General features: G+C 34.8%; 1 protein-coding gene across 1 annotated transcript in view; it reads left to right on the top strand.

Moving 5' to 3' along the window:
* The window catches only part of LOC149776300 (dynein axonemal heavy chain 8-like), a 565,538-nt gene that overhangs the window by 372,181 nt on the left and 169,265 nt on the right, over positions 1-24,092 (top strand). The window contains exons 57-58 of the mRNA XM_089942774.1: positions 310-502; positions 9,646-9,768. Of these exons, the coding sequence (XP_089798900.1) occupies positions 310-502; positions 9,646-9,768 (316 nt within the window). The remainder of the gene's footprint in view (positions 1-309; positions 503-9,645; positions 9,769-24,092) is intronic.

Raw genomic sequence — 24,092 nt, 5'->3', positions numbered from 1 at the left:
AAGGCATCTATTGATTTTTGGGTTAATATGTCAAAGGTCACAGTCAGAATAATTCCAAGATGGAAACAGTTCACATAATACAAGTCAGATCCTAATGCCACAAACCATGACCAAAGTTTGGATGGCTTTCCTTTGAGACTAGAAAGGTATCTATACATGTTTGAGTTAATATTTCAAAGGTCAGGGTTATTGAGACAGAAGAAAAATTATTTCAATAAAATACATTTACATAGCTGGCATATAATGTTCTGTTTACATTATTCTTGTTTAATATGGTTTGGTTTTGTGGATGTGCATATATATTTGCAGATTTACAAATCATGAAGACAAAAAATGGTTTGATAATGCATTGAGCTCTGTTCTGAAGAACAATGTTGGTGAAGAGTACTTGTCAAAGCTGGCAGAAGAGCCATATTTCGTGGATTTCCTGCGTGAAGCACCAGAAGCCACTGGGGAGGAAACAGAAGATTCAGCTCTAGAAGCACCCAAAATATATGAAGAAGTATGTATACTAGGTGAACAATGAGAGATAAGATTGAAAGTTTCCTGGTAAACTGTAATGACCAGTTGTCTTGGGACACTATAAGTCTTGGGACATCCTTAATTATTTTCAAAAGTAATTTTTTATGATCTATTTAAGTAACACACAATACGTAGGTTCAGTATAAACTTTATTGTAAATATAAATAATCTTTGGAATAATGGGGGCAAATCCTGTCACAGCACACTGCACCAGCCAATTAAGCTCTGAATAGTTTTTATAGGAATATCCCAGGAAGAGAGACTTGGGGGAGTTTGTAGGGTTATGCAGACTGTCCGACACCTGTATGTGGAGCCACAAGGGACTGATACAAAGTATATAGGGACACTGATAACCGAAACTCAATAAGTTGGATCCTGAGGATTGCTATGATAACAAACATCAGCCGATACTCTATACATACACCGTAGGAAGCAGGTATGAAGTATATGGGCATAATAGTTGAGTATATTTAAGTACTGACACAAATTGGGGATCAAAAGCAAAGTTGTGAATGCATGAAACTTGGCAGTGGCCTCTGAATTGTTTCTATAGGAATACCTCAGGAAGAGAGACTCGGTGGAGTTTGTAGGGTTATGCAGACTGTCCGACACCTGTACGTGGAGGCGCAAGGTGCTGATAAAAGGTATATAGGGACACTGATAACCGAAACTCGATAAGTCTGATCCTGAGGATTGCTATAATAACAAACATCTGCCAATACTGCATACATGCACTGTAGGAAGTGGGTATGAATTATATGGGCATAATAGTTAAGTACATTTAAGTACTGACACAAATTAGGGGTCAAAAGCAAAGTTGTAAATGCATGAAACTTGGCAATGGCCTCTGAATTGTTTCTATAAGAATACCTCAGGAAGAGAGACTCGGAGTTTGTAGGGTTATGCAGACTGTCCGACACCTGTACGTGGAGCCGCAGGGGGCTGATGAAAGGTATATAGGGATACTGATAACCGAAACTCGATAAGTCTGATCCTGAGGATTGCTATAATAATAAACATCTGCCAATACTGCATACATGCACTGTAGGAAGTGGGTATGAATTATATGGGCATAATAGTTGAGTACATTTATGTACTGACACAAATGGGTGGTCAGAAGCAAAACTGTAAATGTATGAAACTTGGCAATGGCAATAACATTAGCCGATTTGAAAAAGGGACCCTAGAACAGAGTTGGAACAGTACGCTATGCAAGAAATGTCCCAAATGAACAACATGGTGGAAAGAGGGGAGGCTGGTGGTTCTTCTGCAAATAATGTTAAAAATTAAATGCAGCATCTGCACTGAAAGGAATGCATCTCTACAGGTGTATCAGTTATATGAATGATGCCTAACTGACAGTGTTTGATCACATGCTTCAACTCAGTCATCTGATTGGTTCAGCATGACAACGTATCTAAATTTAGTTACTAGCTTAGTAACATATATTGGCTGCAATGACATCATGTCTGGGTAGAGAACCATAGTAGACAAAGAGGGGCCCAGCAAGGAGCCAGAGAGATCGAAGAATGCACTGCGTATTACTTAAACTACATTTAACCAATTAAATTGTAATGTTGGGACAAAAATTGTAGCAATTTTTTCATGTACTATAAGTTTTGGGACACCTTCAACATTGGTTTGAAAAGTCAATAAATATATTAAATTTTCTTCTGTTTCCTTATTATTTCTACCCAATTTAAGTGTGTATAATTTGATCAATGATAAGAGTTTAGCATTAGCTGTAACAGTAACCTATCTCTTTTTGTCTTCAAATTAAGCTTGTTTGTTTAAGCATTGTTGCTTTAGAATATTGTATCAATGCACCAGTAATTATGTTTTTGCCTTGAAAATGTAAATATCCAGCTCATTAAAACTGTGCTACCAGTATGATAAGAACAAACAACAATAGCATTTGGTTGAATACTAACATTTAGTTAGCCTGTTTACATCATGACATCATCGCATGTACATAGAAGGTTTGATGTACACTTAATGAAGTACATCCATTGGATTCAAATTATTGGCACAGTTATACTTAATGTTAATAAAATCTTCTAAATAAAATAAAGTAGTTTCAGAAATAATGCTTTGAGAAAAACTGTAATATCTTAAACACTAAGATTTAGTTTGCTTTGATGTAAGCATCCATAAATAAGCCAGGACCAGCATTTGCTTTTGTGCGATATAGAGCTTTACAGTAGTGGCTATCATTCTAAATATGAAAAGGAATTGAACAAGGATGATTTTGAAATTATATAACTCCAAATTGATTAACTTGCAGATTTTAAGGAGTGACAATGTACAGCAGTGTTTCCCTTTATGCACATTTGTGCATCAGGGACGCATGCTGGAGAAAATTGATGCACACATTTTGTTGCCGTGCATTTTTTTGATGCAAAGGATTTTCATAATGTGATCAGGATTTATTTAATACCCAATGCATTGGATGATGGATGGCATCGTATGTACTTTGAGCATAGGCATTGACTGGTTCCCCGCTTTGTTTGCTCCCTGCCTCGTGCTCCTCTATTCGTATAACAGAGTGCAACGCAGGGAACATAGGAAACAATGAACCATACTAGCATAGGTAATGTTATGACGGCGTAGCTTGCCCTAATCTCGCGAACTCTCATGCGATTTCCATCGAGCTCAGCAAGCTGTCATCTAGCACAGGTGCTCAATGCGAGCTTGATGTTAAGAAAAAAAACAATCATCTAAAGGAAGAAATCATAAAGAGTGACAAAAAATACCTTAGATTACCCCGATGACCCATTCTGATATAGGACCCTCTCTATCATAATACAGTGGGTCCCCGCTAAAACATGGTAGTTGGGAGCCATAGAATCCGACCGTGTTATGAACCGAACTGTGTTATAAGCAACCATGTACAGTACCAACACATTTTTGGATTGGGGGGGGGGCGGAAGGGGGGTTAATAAAAGCAGGATTGAAAATGCATGCTTCATTGGCACAATTACCATTTTAGATCAATGTATATTAAATGAGAAAAACATTTGCTGTGATAACAGAATGTGCATATATAATATATTACTTTATTCAGAGAACCATGCATTGGTACATACACGTGTCTAGTTTATATATACATGTCTAATCTATAGCATGAAAAGAGTATCAACACCGTGTACTCACCAGCGAATCTCATAACATACATTGAATCCACAATACAAGTATTTCCATCAAAAATATCCACACACAGATGTAAAATATTCAATAATTTTGTCACAGATCATTCTGTGACTGAATTAAATGGAAAAAAATTAACAAAAATTACATAACGTGTGTACGTAACAAATGATGAAATAGTACATCCGAAGGTTAATTAACGGTGTCTTTATAAATTTTATAGCACTACATTTCTCATCTGTCAATTGTAATACATTATTATTGTTTGAAAAACTCTGTGATTTTCAGCTGCTTTCTGCTAATGTCACATTTGCTCTTGGCAAAGTCAATTATAGTTCTCAGCTGAAGAATTCAAACATTCTTTGTGGTACTCATAAAAAGCTGGGCTTCCTTTTGTTAGGGCATGCATTTTTATTATCTCTTTTTTATATAGATCCAATTCTTGAGTTCGGGAAGGGAAGGCATCACATATAATCGCCTTGTACTGACTAAACACCAGTATGAACTCACTAATAGTCGAGTTCTTGGAAAGCCTATGATCGCAGACTTGTGTAATATTTGAAATTTGACCCAGAAGCTTTCCCACCAACTTCATGCCCCACTGACCTGACTGAATGGATGTTTGATCTTCAAATTCATATGGCATTAAAAGTAAAGATAAATTCACATATTTAACTGCAATAATCTCCTTCCGCAGTTGTGAGCTGATGGGATCAATATCCAGAAGGGTAGAGATAGGCACGACATATTCAGAAAAATCGGTGACAGACAAAGCATTACCAGACCTGGTTTTTGTGGCCGACATAGCTGTTGCAAGGGTATGTGACTGTGTCTCAGTACAAGGATAGCCCATATGGTTGGTCATATTTAACTGGGCTTGCATTTATATCACTGCTGCTTGGAGATATGACACTGCTTCCAATAGAATGGTATCCTTCACATGAACATGGTGTATTTGTTGTTGTGGTTGATTATTTCCTCCTGTGCTACCACGAAGTCCACTACCGTGGACATAGAACAAGGTATTCCTGTTGCTAGCGGCTGCACACTACGTGGGCTGGTTCTCGATGCTGGGCGCAGGGATGAATGTAAGGGATTAGCTGCATCAGTAGATTGCCACAGACTTGCTGCTGGCTGGCTGGCAGAAATACCGAGCCTAGTCTCATCCAGGTAAGTGGGCAAGTCTGTGGGTACTGGCATCATCCTGAGCTGCTGCAAACCCTCTTTTCTAGGGGAGTCAGAATCCAGGGTCCTAACAGCTCATATTAGGCAGCCATCTTGAATTAGCTTTTGAGTTTTCCTCGTAAATCTGCACAATAATGTTAATTTCACCTATTTTTGTAAGACGTTTTTCCACTGACCAATATTTTGGTGACTGAGCATCCCAGTGTTGTCTGTTTTTTTGCCACTCTACAACCACGGTACACACGAGAAGATGAAAGCTGGTGTGATTTATCCATGAGATACAAGAAGTCAGCAATTGCCTGTGAAACAACGGGGTGATTATGAAGCAAAACACAGTTGTTCAAAGTCTGCAATTGCCCAGCAGAACAAAAGGTTTGTGAAGCAGATGGTGCTACATGACATCCACTTAATAGAATCAGGCAACTTGTAAATTTTCATTGTAATGTAAACCAGATGAATCAAAATGTTAGCATCACACCTCGAAATTCAAAACTATATCAGCATATATCCAGTATAGGTTATAAGTGAGTCCTGAAAGACTGTCAAGTTCCAATAACAAACATCTCAGAATAGAATATAATACGCAACACAAAAATCAGACCACTCTCAATGCTTGTCACTTGTAAGGTGAATGCCTGCTGTCAGATACCTCAGCACAGCAGACCCTTGTCTCTGATTGGCTGATAACTGATCCAACTTAATGTGCATATCCACAGTGAACTGACCCACCTAACAGGCCCTGGCTGGACTCCATTCTTTGTGTAAACATCATTTAATTACATTAAACACCTGCTAATGGTCAAATTGCATCAGATACAGTTCTATCAATGCAGTTCTATCATTGCAGTTATATCAGTGCTAAGATTATGATCATCATGAACAACTCTGTATTGACCATAGGATTAGCTCAGAAAATCCAGCAGGAAAGTTGAACAACTCTACAGAGTGACCCTGCTGTATAACACAAATTCACAATTTCAGATATAACACAATTGTGGCATGGCTCCCAAAATTTCTTGTACATGTATTTTCTTGTACACAAAAAAGTCTTTCTTAAAAGTACAAAAAATAATGTGTAGAAACTTTACCTTCATTTTGAGAAAAAGATCTTATATAAATTCTAATTTAACCCTTTACCTCATGCAAGCGCCTTTGGACGCCTCTACTCCATTCGCATGGAAGCACCTTTTAACACCTGCTGTAAACATTGGCCATTTTTAGCAGGTTTTCATACCTCCACCTTTGGGGAAAACCCCCTATTAGATGCCTCATTCATTGCTGTGAATGACCTTTACGTCAGATCACGTGGTCACTGTTTATGCTGTGGTCGCAGTCTGCTATTTAAAGTAACTGGGTCGTATTCTTCACTCTCAAATATGGAGGTCACGGATTTCATTCAGTGCTTTTCATGATTAGAATCATAAATATAAAAGCTTCTATAACTTAGGTAAAGGCTCTGATATTGAAGTAATGTGCAATCATTTTTTATAAATTATCAAATTGAGATGACTTAGTGATGTAGATGCAGACAGATAACTTGTAAATTTTGAGTATGAGAAATAGCAGCTACGTTTGGTCACGCAGCTTCAGTGACTTGATGGTAAACAAGTTCAAGATTTTAAAGCACAAAAAAAATTCTTCCGTGAAAAATAATTACACAGCTATAATGATCGGACTTTACTTAACAATTAGCAGGCAGGCCTATGTGTATGGAGTTGAATAGGTACAAAATATATCGCCTGGAGCATGTTTTTTGCAACATTGTAATCTGTTTAAACTTGTATCTTCGGTTTAGAGTGTATAAATTCAGTATCACTATGAATGGAAGCTGCAAACTTGCTATAAAGTGCTCTGTTTATTTATTGTTACATAAACAAATTCTTTGTTCATTTTGACAAACCATCTTAATAGTGCATTATTATATCAAAATGCTGAAATCTGGCTTGAGTACTGTATGCTGTGATATAGTCCAATAGTAATGTTGCTGGGACTAGCTAAAATCAACCAACCTTTAAAAGCAGGCAGAATATCTACTGCAGTCAACACAGCAATGGCAAATTCCCTTTTTATTAATGTACCTAGAAAAATAGTTTTCCTGATTATCTTAGAAGCATCAATTATTCTGCATAAATACTAAACAAATGAAGAAAAATTAATCAGTCTAAATCAATGTTCTACAATTATTTTAAGTTGCCACCATCAATAAGAAACAGGCATTCAACCTTCAATATAAAAAAAGAACCTTTCGTCAAAGGACATTTTAACTAATTTTAAATGTTATGGAATCTGATGGCTTGTTGTATTTTCCCAAGTGTACATTTATTGTACTGTGACAGTTTCTTTTCTGCAGGAAAAAAGTTTATGTTTCTGATCACTATCAATGGTTTCATGAACGCAAATTAAATTTCCAGTATTTTGAAACAATAGATATGCCCTGGTGAGCCTCAGCAATATCATAACTGTCTCCAGTTGAACAAAATCAGGCCAGTTTAAGTATATAGATTTTTTTGCATGTAAACAGCTATAGCCACTTGCTACTGGTGACAGTATCATAGTGAATTGTTTAGTGTCAATCGGCTATGGATCAAACAAGGACTCTTATATTTTACATATGTGTTATCTGTGTTTTTTCTAATGGTATGTGAATGATACATAAATTTTATAACATGAGTTATACTTGAATTCATTAATTTTTCATATCTTTGTACAGTACTTAACAGATTATTGATCGTAGTACACAAATGTAAGTTGTCAATATACAGGTGTATTTCATACTAGTATTACCATGTAATTATAAGCATATATTTTTGCACCCATGTTAATTACCCATCCACCCCCACTCCTGGCCATTTTTGGGGGTACATGCATAATTTTCTTTAGCTAACTGACTTGGATAGTTATAACATGGTTTGGTCTATAACACAGTTACATTCTATGGACCCCAACCACCATGTTATTGTTAGGTCACACTGTACCATCTAGTCTCAATTGCAAGCGCAAAGGTGAACATTAATTACACTTGCATTACCTTTGAATCCTCTATCGAAGTACATGTATTGAGAGCAGCAAAGACAGCATCAAATTGAACATGTTTTGCCCATCTAATGGATTTTAATGATAGAAATTTGATGTTTGTTTTTATTTTAATGCCATTGTGTTTGTGATTATGTGAATGTTTACACTCAAGCATGGCATTAGTTAAGTGGCGGTCTGTTAAGTGTATTAAATGTTCTGAAGTAAACAGATAAGTCAATTTATTTTATTCCGATTTGAATTTCCAGTAATTTTCTTTAGACTTTTTTGAAATTATATGTTATTCTCAATTTGACAACATCGGTTTTGGGAGCCATACATACTGACCACCCTTGTGACCTAAAACACATTTTGAGTCTCAGAAACCCATTCACCCATGCCTGCACACTGGCTGAGAATATGGCACGTATGTTCCAATGAAAAAGTCAAACAGACAAACCACATTGCTCAAGTTAGCAAACATATTCACTGGAGAGTGATGAATTATGGTACAATTACAATACCTTCTAGGCACACAGTTCTCATCTTAGCTAGGTTCTCTTTCTCCTTTAGTTATTTTAAAAAATGGTACTGACAGCTGCCTCGCTTGGTGTATATCATTAAGAGGTTAGTGTTAGGACTGGTAGGCCTGGTGTTATGATAATGTGACTGGGTGGGACATCATGCAGCATGATGCCCCAGTGCTAGACATCACTATAAACTGCCACAATGCAGACATCGTAGCGATATGACTGGAAAATTGTTAAAGCTATGTTAAAAAAATCCAAACCAAATTCTTCTTTGGTTAGGTTTATACTGTCTAGAACAAACAAATATTTTTAGCTTATGGAACATTACAGACACCCTTGTCTCGATATGACTGGAAAATTGTTAAAGCTATGCTAAAAAAAATCCAAACCAAATTCTCCTTTGGTTAGGTTTATACTGTCTAGAATAAACAAATATTTTTAGCTTATGGAACATTAGAGACACCCTGGTCCCCAAAAAAGTGTTGCAATTTCAAAATTTCTTTGAATCTCTATTGTTGGGGTTATGCAAGAAATCAGATTAAATTCATAATTTTTAAATAGAGTTTCTCTCTTAATTTAATTTCAACACTTTTATTTCCTCTATGTATAAGAGCAGTGTGGGTGGACAAGGTGCCAGGTGATTTGCTGGTTACTTTTACTTTACACCAGGCTTCCTTAAAAAAAATGTATCCCTGTTGGGAGAGGTCCCCAAATCACTCCACCAGCTTTGGCAACTCACACTCCAACTTTAAATTTAACAGTTGCTAAGAGAAAAAAATAGGGAAAAAAGAAAAAGAATATGAAGAGGAAAAGAAACCAGAAGGACTTTGAGCATAAAGAAAGCAAAAATAAAAAGCATCAATGGGCTCTTTGAGTTTTCTGAATATAAAAATATGACTCTGTTATAAGATATACTCAATATAAGTGGGAAAATAATCAGCATGTCATTTAAAAGTTTAGAGGTAGTAACAAGACGGAACAATCTAATATATCAAAACAATTTAATTCTATGTTGTTGGAATATGGGATTGTCAAAGATAACATTTCTAAATTGGAATCATGAATAAAAGTGGTCTTATGTTAGATTCAGATCAGCTTTTAAGCTACTACATTTGTATCAGATTTATTCAAATAACATTAAATTTCATATCACCTTGCTTAAAATATTGGTGCTGCCATTTAAATATTGGGTTTAATATTAGTTTACTTTTATCCATACAGTGTATTGTACATTTCTTACTTTTTGCAGATACCATCTTTTGAATTCCTGAAAGAAAAGTTGCATATATTCATGATGCAGTACAATGAATTCATACGTGGAAGTCACATGGATTTGGTGTTCTTTAAAGATGCCATGGTTCACCTAATCAAGGTAGGAAAAACAGTAATGTAGTTCTTATGCTCCCACTGCTTGCAGCAGGGATATCACAAGTTAATCCTGTCCATCCATTAATTGGCATTATTTTGCAAAATAAAATTAAAAAAACATTCAGACAAAATGAAATTTAGTAGGTATTTATCATTTGCATATGCAAATTTCCTGATTGAAGTTTCATGCCATTACAGGTATGTTTAGCACTAGTCATAGACCAGAAGAGCTCATGTGATGGTCTGTTTTCCATCATCTGTCCATTTGTTAGCACAAGTTTGTTATAGCTACCTTTTGTAAACTATTTGGAGGATTGCCTTAAAACTTTAAAAAGTATCATCTCATGATGTAATTGCCTTAAAACTTTAAAAAGAATCATCTCATGATGTAATTGGTCCTAAATGATAATGGTGCAGCTCAGACAGCCAATATGGCTACTCCTTCTGAATGGATGGTCATATCTTTTTACGATATCTAGTTGTTCTAAATGAAAATGGTGATGGTCTGATGTAAAATGTGGCCACGATGGCTGCCTTTCTTGAAAATTGTAGTGCTTCTACTCTTGAACTAGTGGTCATATCAACATGGGGGTTTTCACTTAATGATTTATTTATGATGTAGGTTCTAAATAACACTGTTGCTGATCTGATTTCCAATATGGCATTACGGCATCCATCTTAAACATTTTGTCTCTACTCTAACAGAAAGTCATATAGATGTGGAGATTTGTCCAAAAGACTTCTTGTGACATCCAGTCAGCCTCATTTGAGAATAATGTCAGTCTTGTTATTGTTACTCCTCCTGAATGGAAATTCCTATCTTGAAAGTATTGTTGTCTCTACTCCCTTCCATTAAGATGGCTGTCAGCATGGGATTTTCACCAATAGACTTCCTCTGATACTTCACTGCAGGTGCTCAATGAAAATGGTGTCATTTATACACACAACAAGGCTGCCACGATGACTTAAAAACCATGTTCACTAATGGATGATTATTATGACACTGGGTTTTCACCAAAAGGTTTATAATAATGCCTGCTTTGTCCGAAATGATAATGTTGCCAAGCTGAGATTGAGTATGTATACCACAGCAGCTAATTTGAAAATCTTGTCACTGAAGAATATCGTAGATCTCCAAAACTATTTTGAGGACTACCATTCAAGTTTACAAACACATTGTTCTAAAGTTGAATTGTTCCAAAATATAAATGGTGCTGTTCATACATCTAATATTGCCACCACAGGGGCAATCTGAATAATTAGTTATCCACACATTTCCTGTTCATATCGACATAAGATTTTTACTAAAAGATTTAGAATTATGTGATATTTAGTTAGTCTTAAATGAAACTGTGCACCTTGGATATCCATTACACTCACTTGGGCAGCCATATGGAAGAATGTTTTATTACTACACCTCCTGACTGGACAATGATAGGCATGGGATTTTCACCAGAAGACTTTATATATTGTCTTGTTGATCGTATATGAAAATGAGGTCAATGTGACCACCAGTTGTCTAGTTTATGATGTCTTGTTGCATGCATGCCTATATCAAAACTGCCTACCCTACTGCACATGAGATTCTCACGTGAGATCTAACACCAGTTAGTCTCATGTGCAATTTGACATGCAAATTAGGTAGAACTCACGTGAGCAAATAGATTCTAATAAGAAAATCACATGTGCAGGAATTGTTAACAAGAGCAAGATCTTGCTCACGTGAGCGACATGAGCAAGATTTTGCTCACGTGAGTGGCGTCTGGCTTGCATGAGCAAAAAAAACAAAAAACAACTATAGTATTTAGTTTTTATTGAATACATACATCTTTTACAAGAATTAAACAGAGTAAGATCAATATTCAAATCTAGAAGTCATAAGCATATTATTTGAGTGCTATTCTACATGTACACTGTAGGTCAGCATGCAGCATCTGTCAGTTCATTTGAGGTGCCATAAAGGGTGAATTATTAGTAAACATTTTGTTGTACCCATAGGGGCTTGTATCATTGATTACAATATAAATGTCAGTCATACATGTAGTATAAAAATAATATTTTATTATTTTATACTTCTGTATGATTGACATTTAAATTGTAAGCAACGATACGAGCCCTTGTGGTTTTACACTCCTTTGTAGTCATATTTACTTGGGTATTTCTTTTTGTTATATTTTATAAATCAAATAAATGATATTTTATTATCTGATGTTTCATAAAAACTGAGCTATATGGGAATTCATATAATTAATAAGTTAATTAATATAGCCGTAGTTAATTTTGAGGTTTTCACAGTAGCTTGTGCCAAGCCATGCCCCATAGGACACTCTAATGGTTCTAACAAGCCGATTCTTCCACTGTGTACTCTTAATGATAATCTGGGTCACAGAAAGGTTAACAGAATTAATGTTAGTGATTTGTTTTGTGATTATTTCAATAGGAAACTTCCCTTATAAACTTTGAAATGACACGATCAGAACATTTAAAAGGTCTGCAAATAAGCAAGATTTTCCACTGCCAAGGATATACACATGCAAACCAGTGTGAAACAGCTACACAACCAAACACGACTGGATTAGGCAGTTTCTTATGGATTTATTAAATTTTATGTACAGTACATATTGTTCAGTGGCAATGATAATTTAGTGCTAGCATCAGAGAATCCACTGACAGCTAATATTGAAGCTGGATTCGCATTTCCATACAATAATGTCACTGAAAAAAAGACTAACAAAGCACATTGTTGACAGTAATAAGGGGCCGTCCATTTAGCACGTACGCATGGAGGGGGAGGGGGGAAACCCAAATGCATATGCTTGTGTATGTTTTTTTTTTTTTAAACTGATAATGTACATATGCATAGGAAATGGGGTGGGGGTGAAACCTCGATAATAATTTGTCTAATACGTAACCTGTTCGACTCTTCAGTCGGCATTTGAATGTTAGCGGACACTAGACAAACTGTTTATCGTTACGCAGCTTATTTCTTTGATGCCAGACATTCAGCGTCAGTGAACAATGTTTTATTAAACACATTAATATTATTAATCCTTTATGGTTTCTGCATGGATTAAATATAGGCCGTTGGCATCAAGCGTACGTACGCAGATGGGGGGGCATAAAAAAGTATGCATGCATACTGGGGGGGGGTCAAGCTTTGCCAGATTTTTGCATACGTACTAAGTGGATGACCCCTAAGACGAATTACACAATTCAGTAAGTTTAAGATTGTATTGACTTTTGTGCGAACGTTAGGCATGGAAGAAAATGACATAGTTTATGTAATTCTCCAAATTTTTTGGAAAATGACCTGAGAGTTTATTAGGCCAAAAGGACTGTGCATCAATGTTTATTTTTTTCCAGATATGTGGCTATGTATTTGTTTTACAATTTTATGGTGGGGTTTGAGAAGTTTGTGAATAAAGGGGTTGCATCATATGTTTATGGTACATAGCATTTATTTTAGGGCAAAAGTTTTATTTCCTTTTTATATTTGTAAACTGCGTATTTTGGGGAGAGAAACATTTCACCTTTTTACAGATTACTTTATTAAACATCAACCACGATCAGTATGCAAGCTATTAACTCTTCTTTGACAGCTGTTAAAGTTTAATGGGTAGTCTGGTTATTTAATGCTGAATTGTTTCGTTTTATGAACAGTGAAATGAACCTTGATATGTTCAAATACAAGGAGCCAGTTGGTTCAAAATAAGACTAAAACTCACTGTGAGAAAATAAGCTGACAGATGTTTTAAAATTTTAAAAAAAAAAAACAACAAAGCAACAGCAAGTGCAAAATAGAAATACTGTCTATTTGACAATAATGGGGATGCTCGACATTCAACATTTACACAAAAGAGTTAAGTCCAAATTGCTCATGTGATAACTCACATAAGAAAATCCAACTTTGAATAAATTTGAATAAGTGTTTATTCAAAATCAAGTCCAAGTTTCTCATGTGATAACTCACGTGAGAAATTAGAACTCTGCCTTATTTTCAAACATGGTTGTATGTAATGGAAAAGAATGTTTTCTAAGTTCTACTTTCTCATGTGAAAATTTAGATTCTCACGTAAGCAAAATCTGCTCACATGAGAATCAGGTTAGTTTTTCCTTGGCTCACAAAATCTAACAAACTGCACACATGAGCCTGCAAAATCAACCCAATCTGCATACATTTCTAACAAGGTTCTCATGCGCAGCTCATGTGCATTGGTGAGATTTTTCTGTACGGGTGGTCCTGAATTGGGCCATTGTGAAAGCCTTGTTATCTCAACTAGATGGATGGTCATATAAATATTTGGTTTACACCAAAATACTTTTTGTGTTGTCTGGTATGGATCTAAATGAAAATTGTACTGGTCTGACATCTAATATGGCCACCAAGGTAGCCATTTTGAAAATTTTGTTACTGCAGCAACTCTCCTGAGCAGAGTTTTCACTGTAAGATTCCTTATTATATCTAGTGGTCCTAAATTAACATGTGCCACTGGGACATTCAGAATGGCCACCAAGGCTGCCCTCTTTAGAATCTCCTATCATTTTCTAAATGGATGGTCATATCAGAACGAGATTTATAAAGAAATATTTCATTTAATATCTAGTTTGTCCAAAATGCTTAGCTTAATATTCAGTATGGTTACCATGATGGCCATCTCAAACCTGTCAACCCTTATGATTGTGCCATATATCTTGTGAAAATGACTCTTAAATTGCAATCTTATGGAATAAAAGCACAAGATACAGAAATATGATTATTTGTAGTAAATTCTGGATACTCGATTATCCGTGTTTGATTCAGATCTGAGCTTATTTAATTTAGATTCAGTGGAGCTGGTAAGGGAACCAGACCAACTTGACAGGAGTACCTCAGATGATTTAAACTGCACATTGTTTTTGATGCAAAACAACTGTATGATCAAGCTTTTGCTTATCTTTTTAAAAATGGCATCTATCAAGCGATACATTTTCAGGTCAAAAGAGACAATAAACCTCTTAAAGAGTTTTAATAGTACAGAATAATGAAAGGGTATGTTCAGATTCTTTGGAGAAAAGCAGGAAGGGCAACAACTACATTAGTGGACATGTGTTAAGTTGAAATTATCACATGGTGGGAAAGATGTTTGTTGTCACATAAAATTTAAATATTCTTTTAAGGATTGTGTCAAGTTGAGAGATAATCAGAAACCACTGAGCTCAGATGGGCTTGGAACTGCAGTTTATAGTTAAACTTTACAAACATGTTAGATGTAGTTGAACACAATGTTTACCATTGCTGTTTCAATCTTGAATCACGCTTCTGGAATTTTAGATGCTTGTCTTCCAGCTTGACAATAGCAGCAAATGATATTTTATTACACCTTACTGAAAACTGGTCTAACTTCATACCTGTCATGCCAGCAGAAAAAAACTCAGATTTTGGGTTTTTTTTCCATGCCTAAATCGCAGTTTAATATCTTCTGATTTTTCCTGAGAACTCATGAGTATTATGTAATACCTCAATGGGTATATGGGAAAAATAACAAAGTTATGCTTCTGTGGCTTCTTGTAATTTAATCAGAGGTAATGATAACTGAATAAATCTCTAAAAAAAAAGAATACCAACAAAACATACATGTGAATTATGTAAATAATTAAAAGTAAACAAATCTATCACACAAACAATTCAAAAAATCTTAAGGCATGGAATTATTATAAGACTGTCCCAATGTAATTACTAAAAACTTGCCAGCGCCGTGTAGTATACTGATGTACAATAATTATTTTCTCTGGTACCGTTTACAGAGTATGGAGTAACTTATTGCACCCAGAAATGTTGAAGTTGACTCCTGGAGAGTCATTGGAGGAGATAATAGTGGAACAGAGAACTTGTTAATATAATTGGCAGTTGTATGTTAATTCACATACTATTCAACATATGTACAACAGAACAACATGTACATGGACATTTGACATCATTGTACTAAATATGGAACACAAATACTAAACACTCACAAACAATAACAATAACAAACAGTGAATTACATTACATTATGTCTCTCAGTTTTCATTTCTCCTTTTCTTTATAAATTCTACATAAATATATCTTACGCAGTCCACAGAATCAATGATCTATTATATTACCTTGTGAATATTGTTGTGCTGAAATAATCACACTTAAAACAATTTTTTTCTTCAGTAATTGTTATGTTTAAGCATTATTCACATCATTTTATGAATTTTTAAAACCCTACAACAATACCAAAATCAGAAAGTAAACCGCATTAATGAAATTGTCAGTAATTAGTTTAAGTCCCATAAATGATCGCTGTGAATGCTGTAACATCTCCATTCCTACCAAAGAAACTAACACGAGTGAACATCTGGTGTTACTGTACAGTATAAACAAACGTTAATTACTTTCATTATATAAAGAAACGTAAAATGCAGTGTAAGAGCCCTCAAAAAACTAATTCAAAATAAATATGTTATTTAGTAAACAACGTTAAATACCTTCTGAGTTGAAAATAAGGAAATAAAGTGGGATATAAAACTTTGAAAAAATAGTTGCCACATGTACTATATATAGCTTGAGACTGCTTATTTACAATAAAATAGGGCATTGTTTAATTGCCAATTAATTGCTGGTGTTTACGTAACACACGCTGTAGAACAAGATTTCTTTGAATTATGTTGGAGGGCCAGTCCTTTTCACAAGATAATTAAAAAGATAAGGATTATCTGTTAGTCACATTGGCTTCTTGTTTGTTTGCTTAAGACTAACCTTTACCTATTGTGCAGTTAGGCCACAGTTGAGCAGAATATTAAAAGCGTGAACATCCTGGGGGGAAAAAAGATGTGTCACAGAGAGAAACGTCGTGTCCTTTGAGAATTTCATGCATATTGGACATGAAAGATCGGTCTGTATTTACTGAAAATGAGGTTTAAAATTGCTGCAAGAAACATCCCGATTTAAGGTCCCAAGCTCCCTATGTTTTTTTATTCAACCTCCTTTTCTTGGTTTTTGAAAAGTTGTCAAGTATGTACATGTAACTTGAGCAAAAAATTGACTTCCTTACTGAGAAGGTGCATCTGTATTTATTCAGAACATATTTTTACAGTTTATTAAAATGAATAATGTTTGTCATTACCAAAACAACTAACAAGTTTAGGCTTTGAATTAAAAAAATGACTTAATGTTGGTTGATTGATATGGGTTTTACAGTGTACCATCTCAGTTCAGGCATCATGGTTCCAAACAGGATCACAGATTTTGGTTTCACATCTTATTTACATGGAGATAAAAACATGAGATAAAGAACCGAAACATATATATATATATATATATATATATATATATATATATATATATATATATATATATATATATATATGTTGGAATCCCTCAGAAAAATTCTTAGCATTCATACACTTTTAATCATTTCATACAATCATCTTTGTTTAACACAGTGGTCCCAGTTCTGATGCCCTGTAACCACACAGGACAAGTGTAAAAATATTTTTTCTAGCAACTGATTCTAAAGTAAAGTTTTCAGTGCTTGAAGGGTCACGTGATGTCTTTCTTAAAATTTGTGTTTGTGTGATAGCTACAATAATAATAATTTAAAGTACCAGTTCAGAAGGATAATAAACCATTACATTATTAGTGTAAAAATGTTGTCTGAAAAATTGTATGACACTGTTTGCAACATTAGTTATGAGAATAATAATTATAAATATACAACCGAGTCTGAAAAAAATTGCATGGATGATTGGCATGGCACTGTTTTAAATTATCATTTTTAATATGACAGCTGATAATAGCACAGTTACATGGAAGTTTAATACCTTTCAGAATGTTTTGGGAAGAATATACCAAACACTTGATTCTGTTTTCTGATAACAAAAAAGGGCTGTACTCTGCTTGTACAACACTGATTCCATCTCTGAAACATATATAATCCATTTGGTGATTTAAAAAATATTAACCTTTACAAAGAAACTTGGCGTTTGATCTTTAAATAACATTAAAAATGACCTCCAAAGTTATTGATGACATAAATTTGAACAATGTTTTCACTTTGAGTTTAAACCGGTGTAAATCTTTTTTATTTGCAATTAGTTCATATACAATTCAAGTATTCATGAAATGTAGACAAACATTAGGTACTGTAAAATACATTTTCCAAGTAAAACGGCAACATTTGTAATCCTCATGTAAGCTTTGCATAACCACATCTATCCTTTCAGTGATCAAGTAAAAATGTATGTCAAAAGTTAAATTGTAGCTAAATTGTGAGTGGTGAATGATCAAGTAAAAAACACAAGCTTGTGTTAGTGTACTTGTAGTTGATAAAGATTTTTATTTATACACCTACATTCTTGCACCTGAAGACAAACTCTTCCCTCTTTATTTTCTTTGGACACAAATAGTTTGCCAACTGCAAATACATGGCAAGTTTATCTGTGGGGGAGGTATCTCTGAACTTCAGTAGAATCTTGTTCAGTTTATTTCTTTTCTTCAAATGCATTTGTAAGTGAATTTTGCTTCTTAACCTTGCTTGACTGAAAAATACTTCTAATGTCTGTGGTATGTTAAAGCCTCCTTTTTATATATGTTTATGAGACCCACCCCACTCCATGTGTATTTCATACTGCATTGGTTTTAATATATATATATATATACTAAGCACTTCAAGTTCTGTCGGGAATTTTTATTTTTAATTTTTTCATTTTTAACTCGGGGAGAAAAAGGGTCAGCAGCTTAAACAGTGACAGTTGGCCGACCAGGAACTTTAATTTGTTTGGCCTGATATATATGGCAATTCAGCTCTGAGGACGATCGGAATCTGGGAGATAATTTAATCTTATAGAACAAAATTTAGATAATTGAAGGACCCTACATAATGCTCATAGCAGGTGCTTATCTTAATTAAGTTGTGAAAAGTTCTGGGAAATATTTCTTTCGCATTCTTCCATTGGTTGCAGAGCCTGGAATTATCCAATCACAGCAGCCGATTCATCAATCAATCTTGTACATGCCATAATAATCAATTTGAAAGTGGTCCGTTGAAAGCAAACTGGTCTGTAAAAACTTGCATTTAAAGGACAGGATTCATCAACCGCCATAACTTGTTTGCGTTATGTATATGATAATTCTATTACCAGAAATGTTCATAACCTCCTAAATATTGTTCACCCGAGAAAGGCACTCGAAGATTAATACAATGTCGGAGATTTGGTATCTGCAAGGTTACCAAGTTTTGGGATTATAGAAGGGATTATTGGAAGGATTGGAGGTAAGTTCATTTCTTTATTTATTATATTACATTAAATTTGAAAAAGATAAGAACATTTACTGGCTCTCGTTTCACAGGCTGGCTGTACACTGCATCATGAGTTCTTCAGTCGATTGCATCTGTTTTTGATGGGAATGGGGTTGTTTTGCCAGTGAGCTATAAATATGATGTCATTTGCCCACAAAGGCAGTGTGCTGTCAGCCATATAGATCCACAAAAGTTTGAGTTTGTAAAACAGATATTGGATTCAGAACCTTGCATGACTTCATGCAGTTCATGTGTTCAAAATGGTACTGTCAACAGAGCACAAGAGGAAAACACTGACAGCTACATTACATTTTTGTATAAGACAACATGTGTCTTACAAATACAGGGGCTGAACAGTTTCACATGGTTATATCATATCTGTAAATGTAGACAGGATGAGAATACCCATGCTAAAGGCAGCTATATGCCAGTAACTTGATGTAGTACCAAACATGAAACAGCTAAAGTCTTTGACCTAAATGACTTGGGCAATAAAATTAACACCCTTCCAGAGTGTCAGGTAATTACACGCTGTATAAATCATGACCACAGCAGTGATTGCTTAAACCTTAATGATTTCTCCATGTGTGTACATCAAAAAATAATTAGGAATTCGGAGGTCCAAATTGAAGAATTAAAACTAGTTACATGCTATTAAGTCAGCACAGGAAGGATTAATGAGCTCCAAGTAACCTCATGTGAAATAGCAATTCAGACAGACTCCCAAATATCAACAATGTCAGATCCTCAGACACAGACAATCCCAGTACCAGCAAGAGAAATGTAAAATGACCATGCAAATAAAAACTGATACCCAAAGTAATCCTGCACTGCAAACAACAGTACCCCCCCCCCCCCAAGTCATGTGTCACTCCTGCAACAGCAATAAGTGTACACCCATGGCCCTCAGCTCAGACATATCTGCTGCCTGCACCAACAACTGTGTTTCCCAGTGCTCAGACAAATGCATCAACTTCAGCTTGATTACTTCACACAACTGAAACACTAATTTCAGCACCCCTTCCTCAGAGAATTGTGTCTGAAATACAATCCAGAGTCCAACACATGAAATCACAAGCCAGAAAAGATAGGACTCTAATAATTTGCTCCTCAATATCGAAAAGTATAATACCAAGGAGACTTTTTAAAACAGATGTACAGACTCTAATAGGTGCAAAAATCGACAACATCATGGGCAGAATAATGAATACTGACCTGAGCCAAATACAACAAAATTATTATTTCAGTAGGTGGAAATGATGCCAGTGAGGGAAGTTCACTAAATCAAATCAGAACAGATTTTGAAAGTTTACTGTATGTTGCTAGGTACTGCAGCCCAAATACGTGTAAAATAATTATATCAGGACTACCTCCTCATGTGGACACCAAGGTGAAAGAAATCAATGATCTGATAATCGACCTATGTGAAGACTTCAACCTACAGTACATTCCACAATACACATCTTTCTTTGTTGAGAACCAGGATGTGAACCTAAGTCTCTACCATAGAGACAAAATTCATATAAGTGGAAAAAGAACCTCTCAGCTACCTATAAATATTAAAATATATGCCCCTATTTTCAGGCGCTATAATGAAGAGTACTGTCTCTACTGTGGAGAGACTGGGCACATGACACAGGTATGCCATCATGGCAAACAGATTGAGTGCTTAAGATGCCAAAAGTATGGACACAAACAAAGACTCTCTCAATCAATGTATTATATATATTAGGAAGTTGTCAAAGATGAGAATGTCAATGCTTCATTTACAACAAATCTAAATGTACCTAGTGAGACTTGTCTCTAACTATTCAATGGACACTTGTAAATGCAAAAGTTAACGGATTTTCAGGGTCTGTATGTGACGTTGAAGACGCTAATATATATGAATATTTAAATATAGAAATAGGATATCAGATGATAAAAATAGTATGGAGACAATCTCATTGAGTTTCATATAAATTATATGTATGTCATCATGCAATGGGGTATTGCATGATGACATACATATAATTGACATGAAACTAAATACAAAAGGTTTTAACATAGGTCACTTAAATGTACAAGGTATAGTTGGAAAAATAGACCAGATTAAGTTAATGTTGTCTTCCAAGGAAAAGAATATACATGTTTTAGGACTCACTGAAACCAAATTAAATACTAACCACAATGATAATCTTTTTCACTGTCAACTACAATAAAGCATTCTGCAAGGAAAGATAGATAGCAGGCCTGGGGGGGTCATGTTGTATACATTAGGGAAGATGTAAATGCAGAAAGGTGACTTGACTTGGTGTTGCATGAAATTGAGAGTATCTGGGTGGAAATTTTTCAAAATAATGCATAATCATTCTCTGTTAAGTTTTTTTTACAGGCCACCTTCCTCCAAAGCAATTTGGAATTATAACTTTTTGAAACAAATGGAATATGTTCTTACATAGGAGAAAGAAACATATATACTCTGCATTATAAATAAGAACCATCTCAGTACTCAAATAAGGAACAACTGGATGGAATTTATTGAATCATTAGGCCTAGACCAGCTGGTAAATGAGCCCACAAGGGTAACAGAAAACTCAAACACTCTTATTGATCACATTTATGCCAACGTACCAGACAATGTGGCTTGTGTTAATATACCAAATGTTGGTCTTAGTGAACACTATCCTACTTTTTTGACAAGAAGAGTTAAATACAAGAAAAATAAGAAAATTACACACAAAACAATCACTTACAGTTTGTTCAGAAATTTGAATGAAGAACAATTTCTCAGTGACCTTTATAAAGTTCCATGAATATGATCCAAAATTTGGATGACATAGATGAGGCTCTGAGGGTGTGGACTGTCTTATTCATAGAAAACTATGCACAATATAAAGTATGGAGAAATAAAATAACAAGTATGATTAAAAATCTAAAAATCTTATTATCAATCATTGCTTGAAAACAAAAAGAGCAATACAAATTCCATTTTGAAAGTCTTCATTGAGCTCGGTGGAGGAACACGCAAAGATCAGACAAATAAAATTCACTCCCTTCTGGTAAATTACACTATATTCACTGATGACACTGACATTGTAAATGTTTTCAGTTTTTTTTTCTCACCAATATTAACACAAAGTTAAAAGAACCAGTGATAGAAAACAACTTTATTGAACTGAAAAAGTTCTGCAGCAGCAAAATCTCTAAGGAGGTATGTTTCTCTATCCCACTAGTATCAAATGCCTTTGTTAAAAATGTCTCAGTGAACTTGATACCAAGAAAGCTACAGGTCTTGATCAGATTGGTCCACAACTCACTACATCTTCTGCCTCTGCTATTGTAGATAGCATAACATTCTTAATCAATTTATGTATTGCAACCTCATCTGTCCCCAAAATATGGAAAACTGCAAAAGTAACTCCTATTCACAAATCTGGTTCTAAGGATGATGCTGATAACTACTGACCAATCTCAATACTACCACACTTGTCAAAATTGATTGAAAAACATGTCCTTGACTCATTCATATCATATATAACCTAACACTTAATGTTAACCCTAATCAATCAGGCTTTAGACAGGAACATTCATGTTAGACTGCCTTGATCCCCCTAACTGATAAATGACTTCAAGCACTTTACCAAGGTAGAATGATAGGATCTGTATTTATAGGTTTCAGGAAAGCTTTTGACATGGTGGATCATGAAATCCTTTTGAAGAAACTGAAAATCTACCAATGTGATGAAAGAACAATTAGATGGTTTACTTCATACTTAAGTGAGAGAACACATGTTTACATAAATAATGTTCTGTCTGAACCTGGAACAATTGGACATGGAGTACCACAAGGCTCAATTCTAGGTCCATTACTATTTATTTTATTTATTAATGACCCTGCCACTTTTACTAAGAAACTCAATATCATCTACTCGTCACATGCAGATGACACAACATTGTCAGACATTCAGACATCCAAAACAAAAAGCATCACAGAACTCGAAATTTCTGTACAGGAGGCCCTAAACAAACTGGAAAACTGGTGCACATTCAATGGCATGGTGGTAAATGCTGGTAAAACTAAAATATTACTTATCTCAGCATGGCAAACAAAGACAAATCTTGATAGTGATGAACTATGTCTGACATAGAAGGATACAAATTTGCAAATGGTCTGTCATGATAGACTATGTGGTGTTTTGGTAGATAATAACCTATCATGGACTGAACATATCCATTAACATATTAGTAAAAAAAGTCAATTCAAGTTTATGGCTTCTCAGTAGGATAAGACATTTTCTCCCTGAAAGTCACAGAAAACTATTTTATAACAGTTAAATACAACTCTATTTAGACTTCTTTAATACAGTAAGGGGTAATTCAAATGATGAAAACATAGCAAAGCTGGTACATCTTCATTACGGCTAATATCAATCCAGAAAGAAAGCAAGGAGAATTTAGCTGGTAAGTTAAAAATATTACCTTTTAAAGACCGAATCTGGTTGAGAAAAGCCAAATTAATGTACAGGATATCTCATAATAGTGCTCCTGAATATTTACAATCACTATTCCAGTATAGGCTACCTGGTAATACTCCCCACCTGTAATCCATGCCTACCAAACAGTATCAGATTCCCAAACCAAATAAGGAATTATTTAAAAAAGTTTCCAAACTCTGGAAATTTGCTCTGGAACTCTGGAAATTTGCTCTGAAATAGTATTCCAGTTGAGATTAGAAATTTCCACTCTATTTCCTTCTTCCAAACCCAATATATCCCGTGGCCTCAGAGATGCAGTTAAAATAAATAAATTCCTTTGTATGAGGGCCTCAAGGTACATTACTGTTTAGCTAACTGTGTTACCCTCTTTAAATAAGGTTATTATTATTATTATTATTATTATTAATGTTAAAAAGAAATAAAGAAAGCTTTTAAAAACAATTAATTATAAACATTATTAAGTACTGACATTACATTTTTCTTTATGTAAATTTATTCAGATTAATATTTTCTTATTGTATTCTGTTATCTTGCAGTTACAAAGA

This window comes from Sinohyriopsis cumingii, chromosome 18 (assembly GCF_028554795.1).
Source record: "Sinohyriopsis cumingii isolate HCF-2022 chromosome 18, ASM2855479v2, whole genome shotgun sequence".
In the NCBI taxonomy this organism is placed as follows: Eukaryota; Metazoa; Mollusca; class Bivalvia; order Unionida; family Unionidae; genus Sinohyriopsis; species Sinohyriopsis cumingii.
This window is presented reverse-complemented; position numbering and strand designations above follow the sequence as displayed.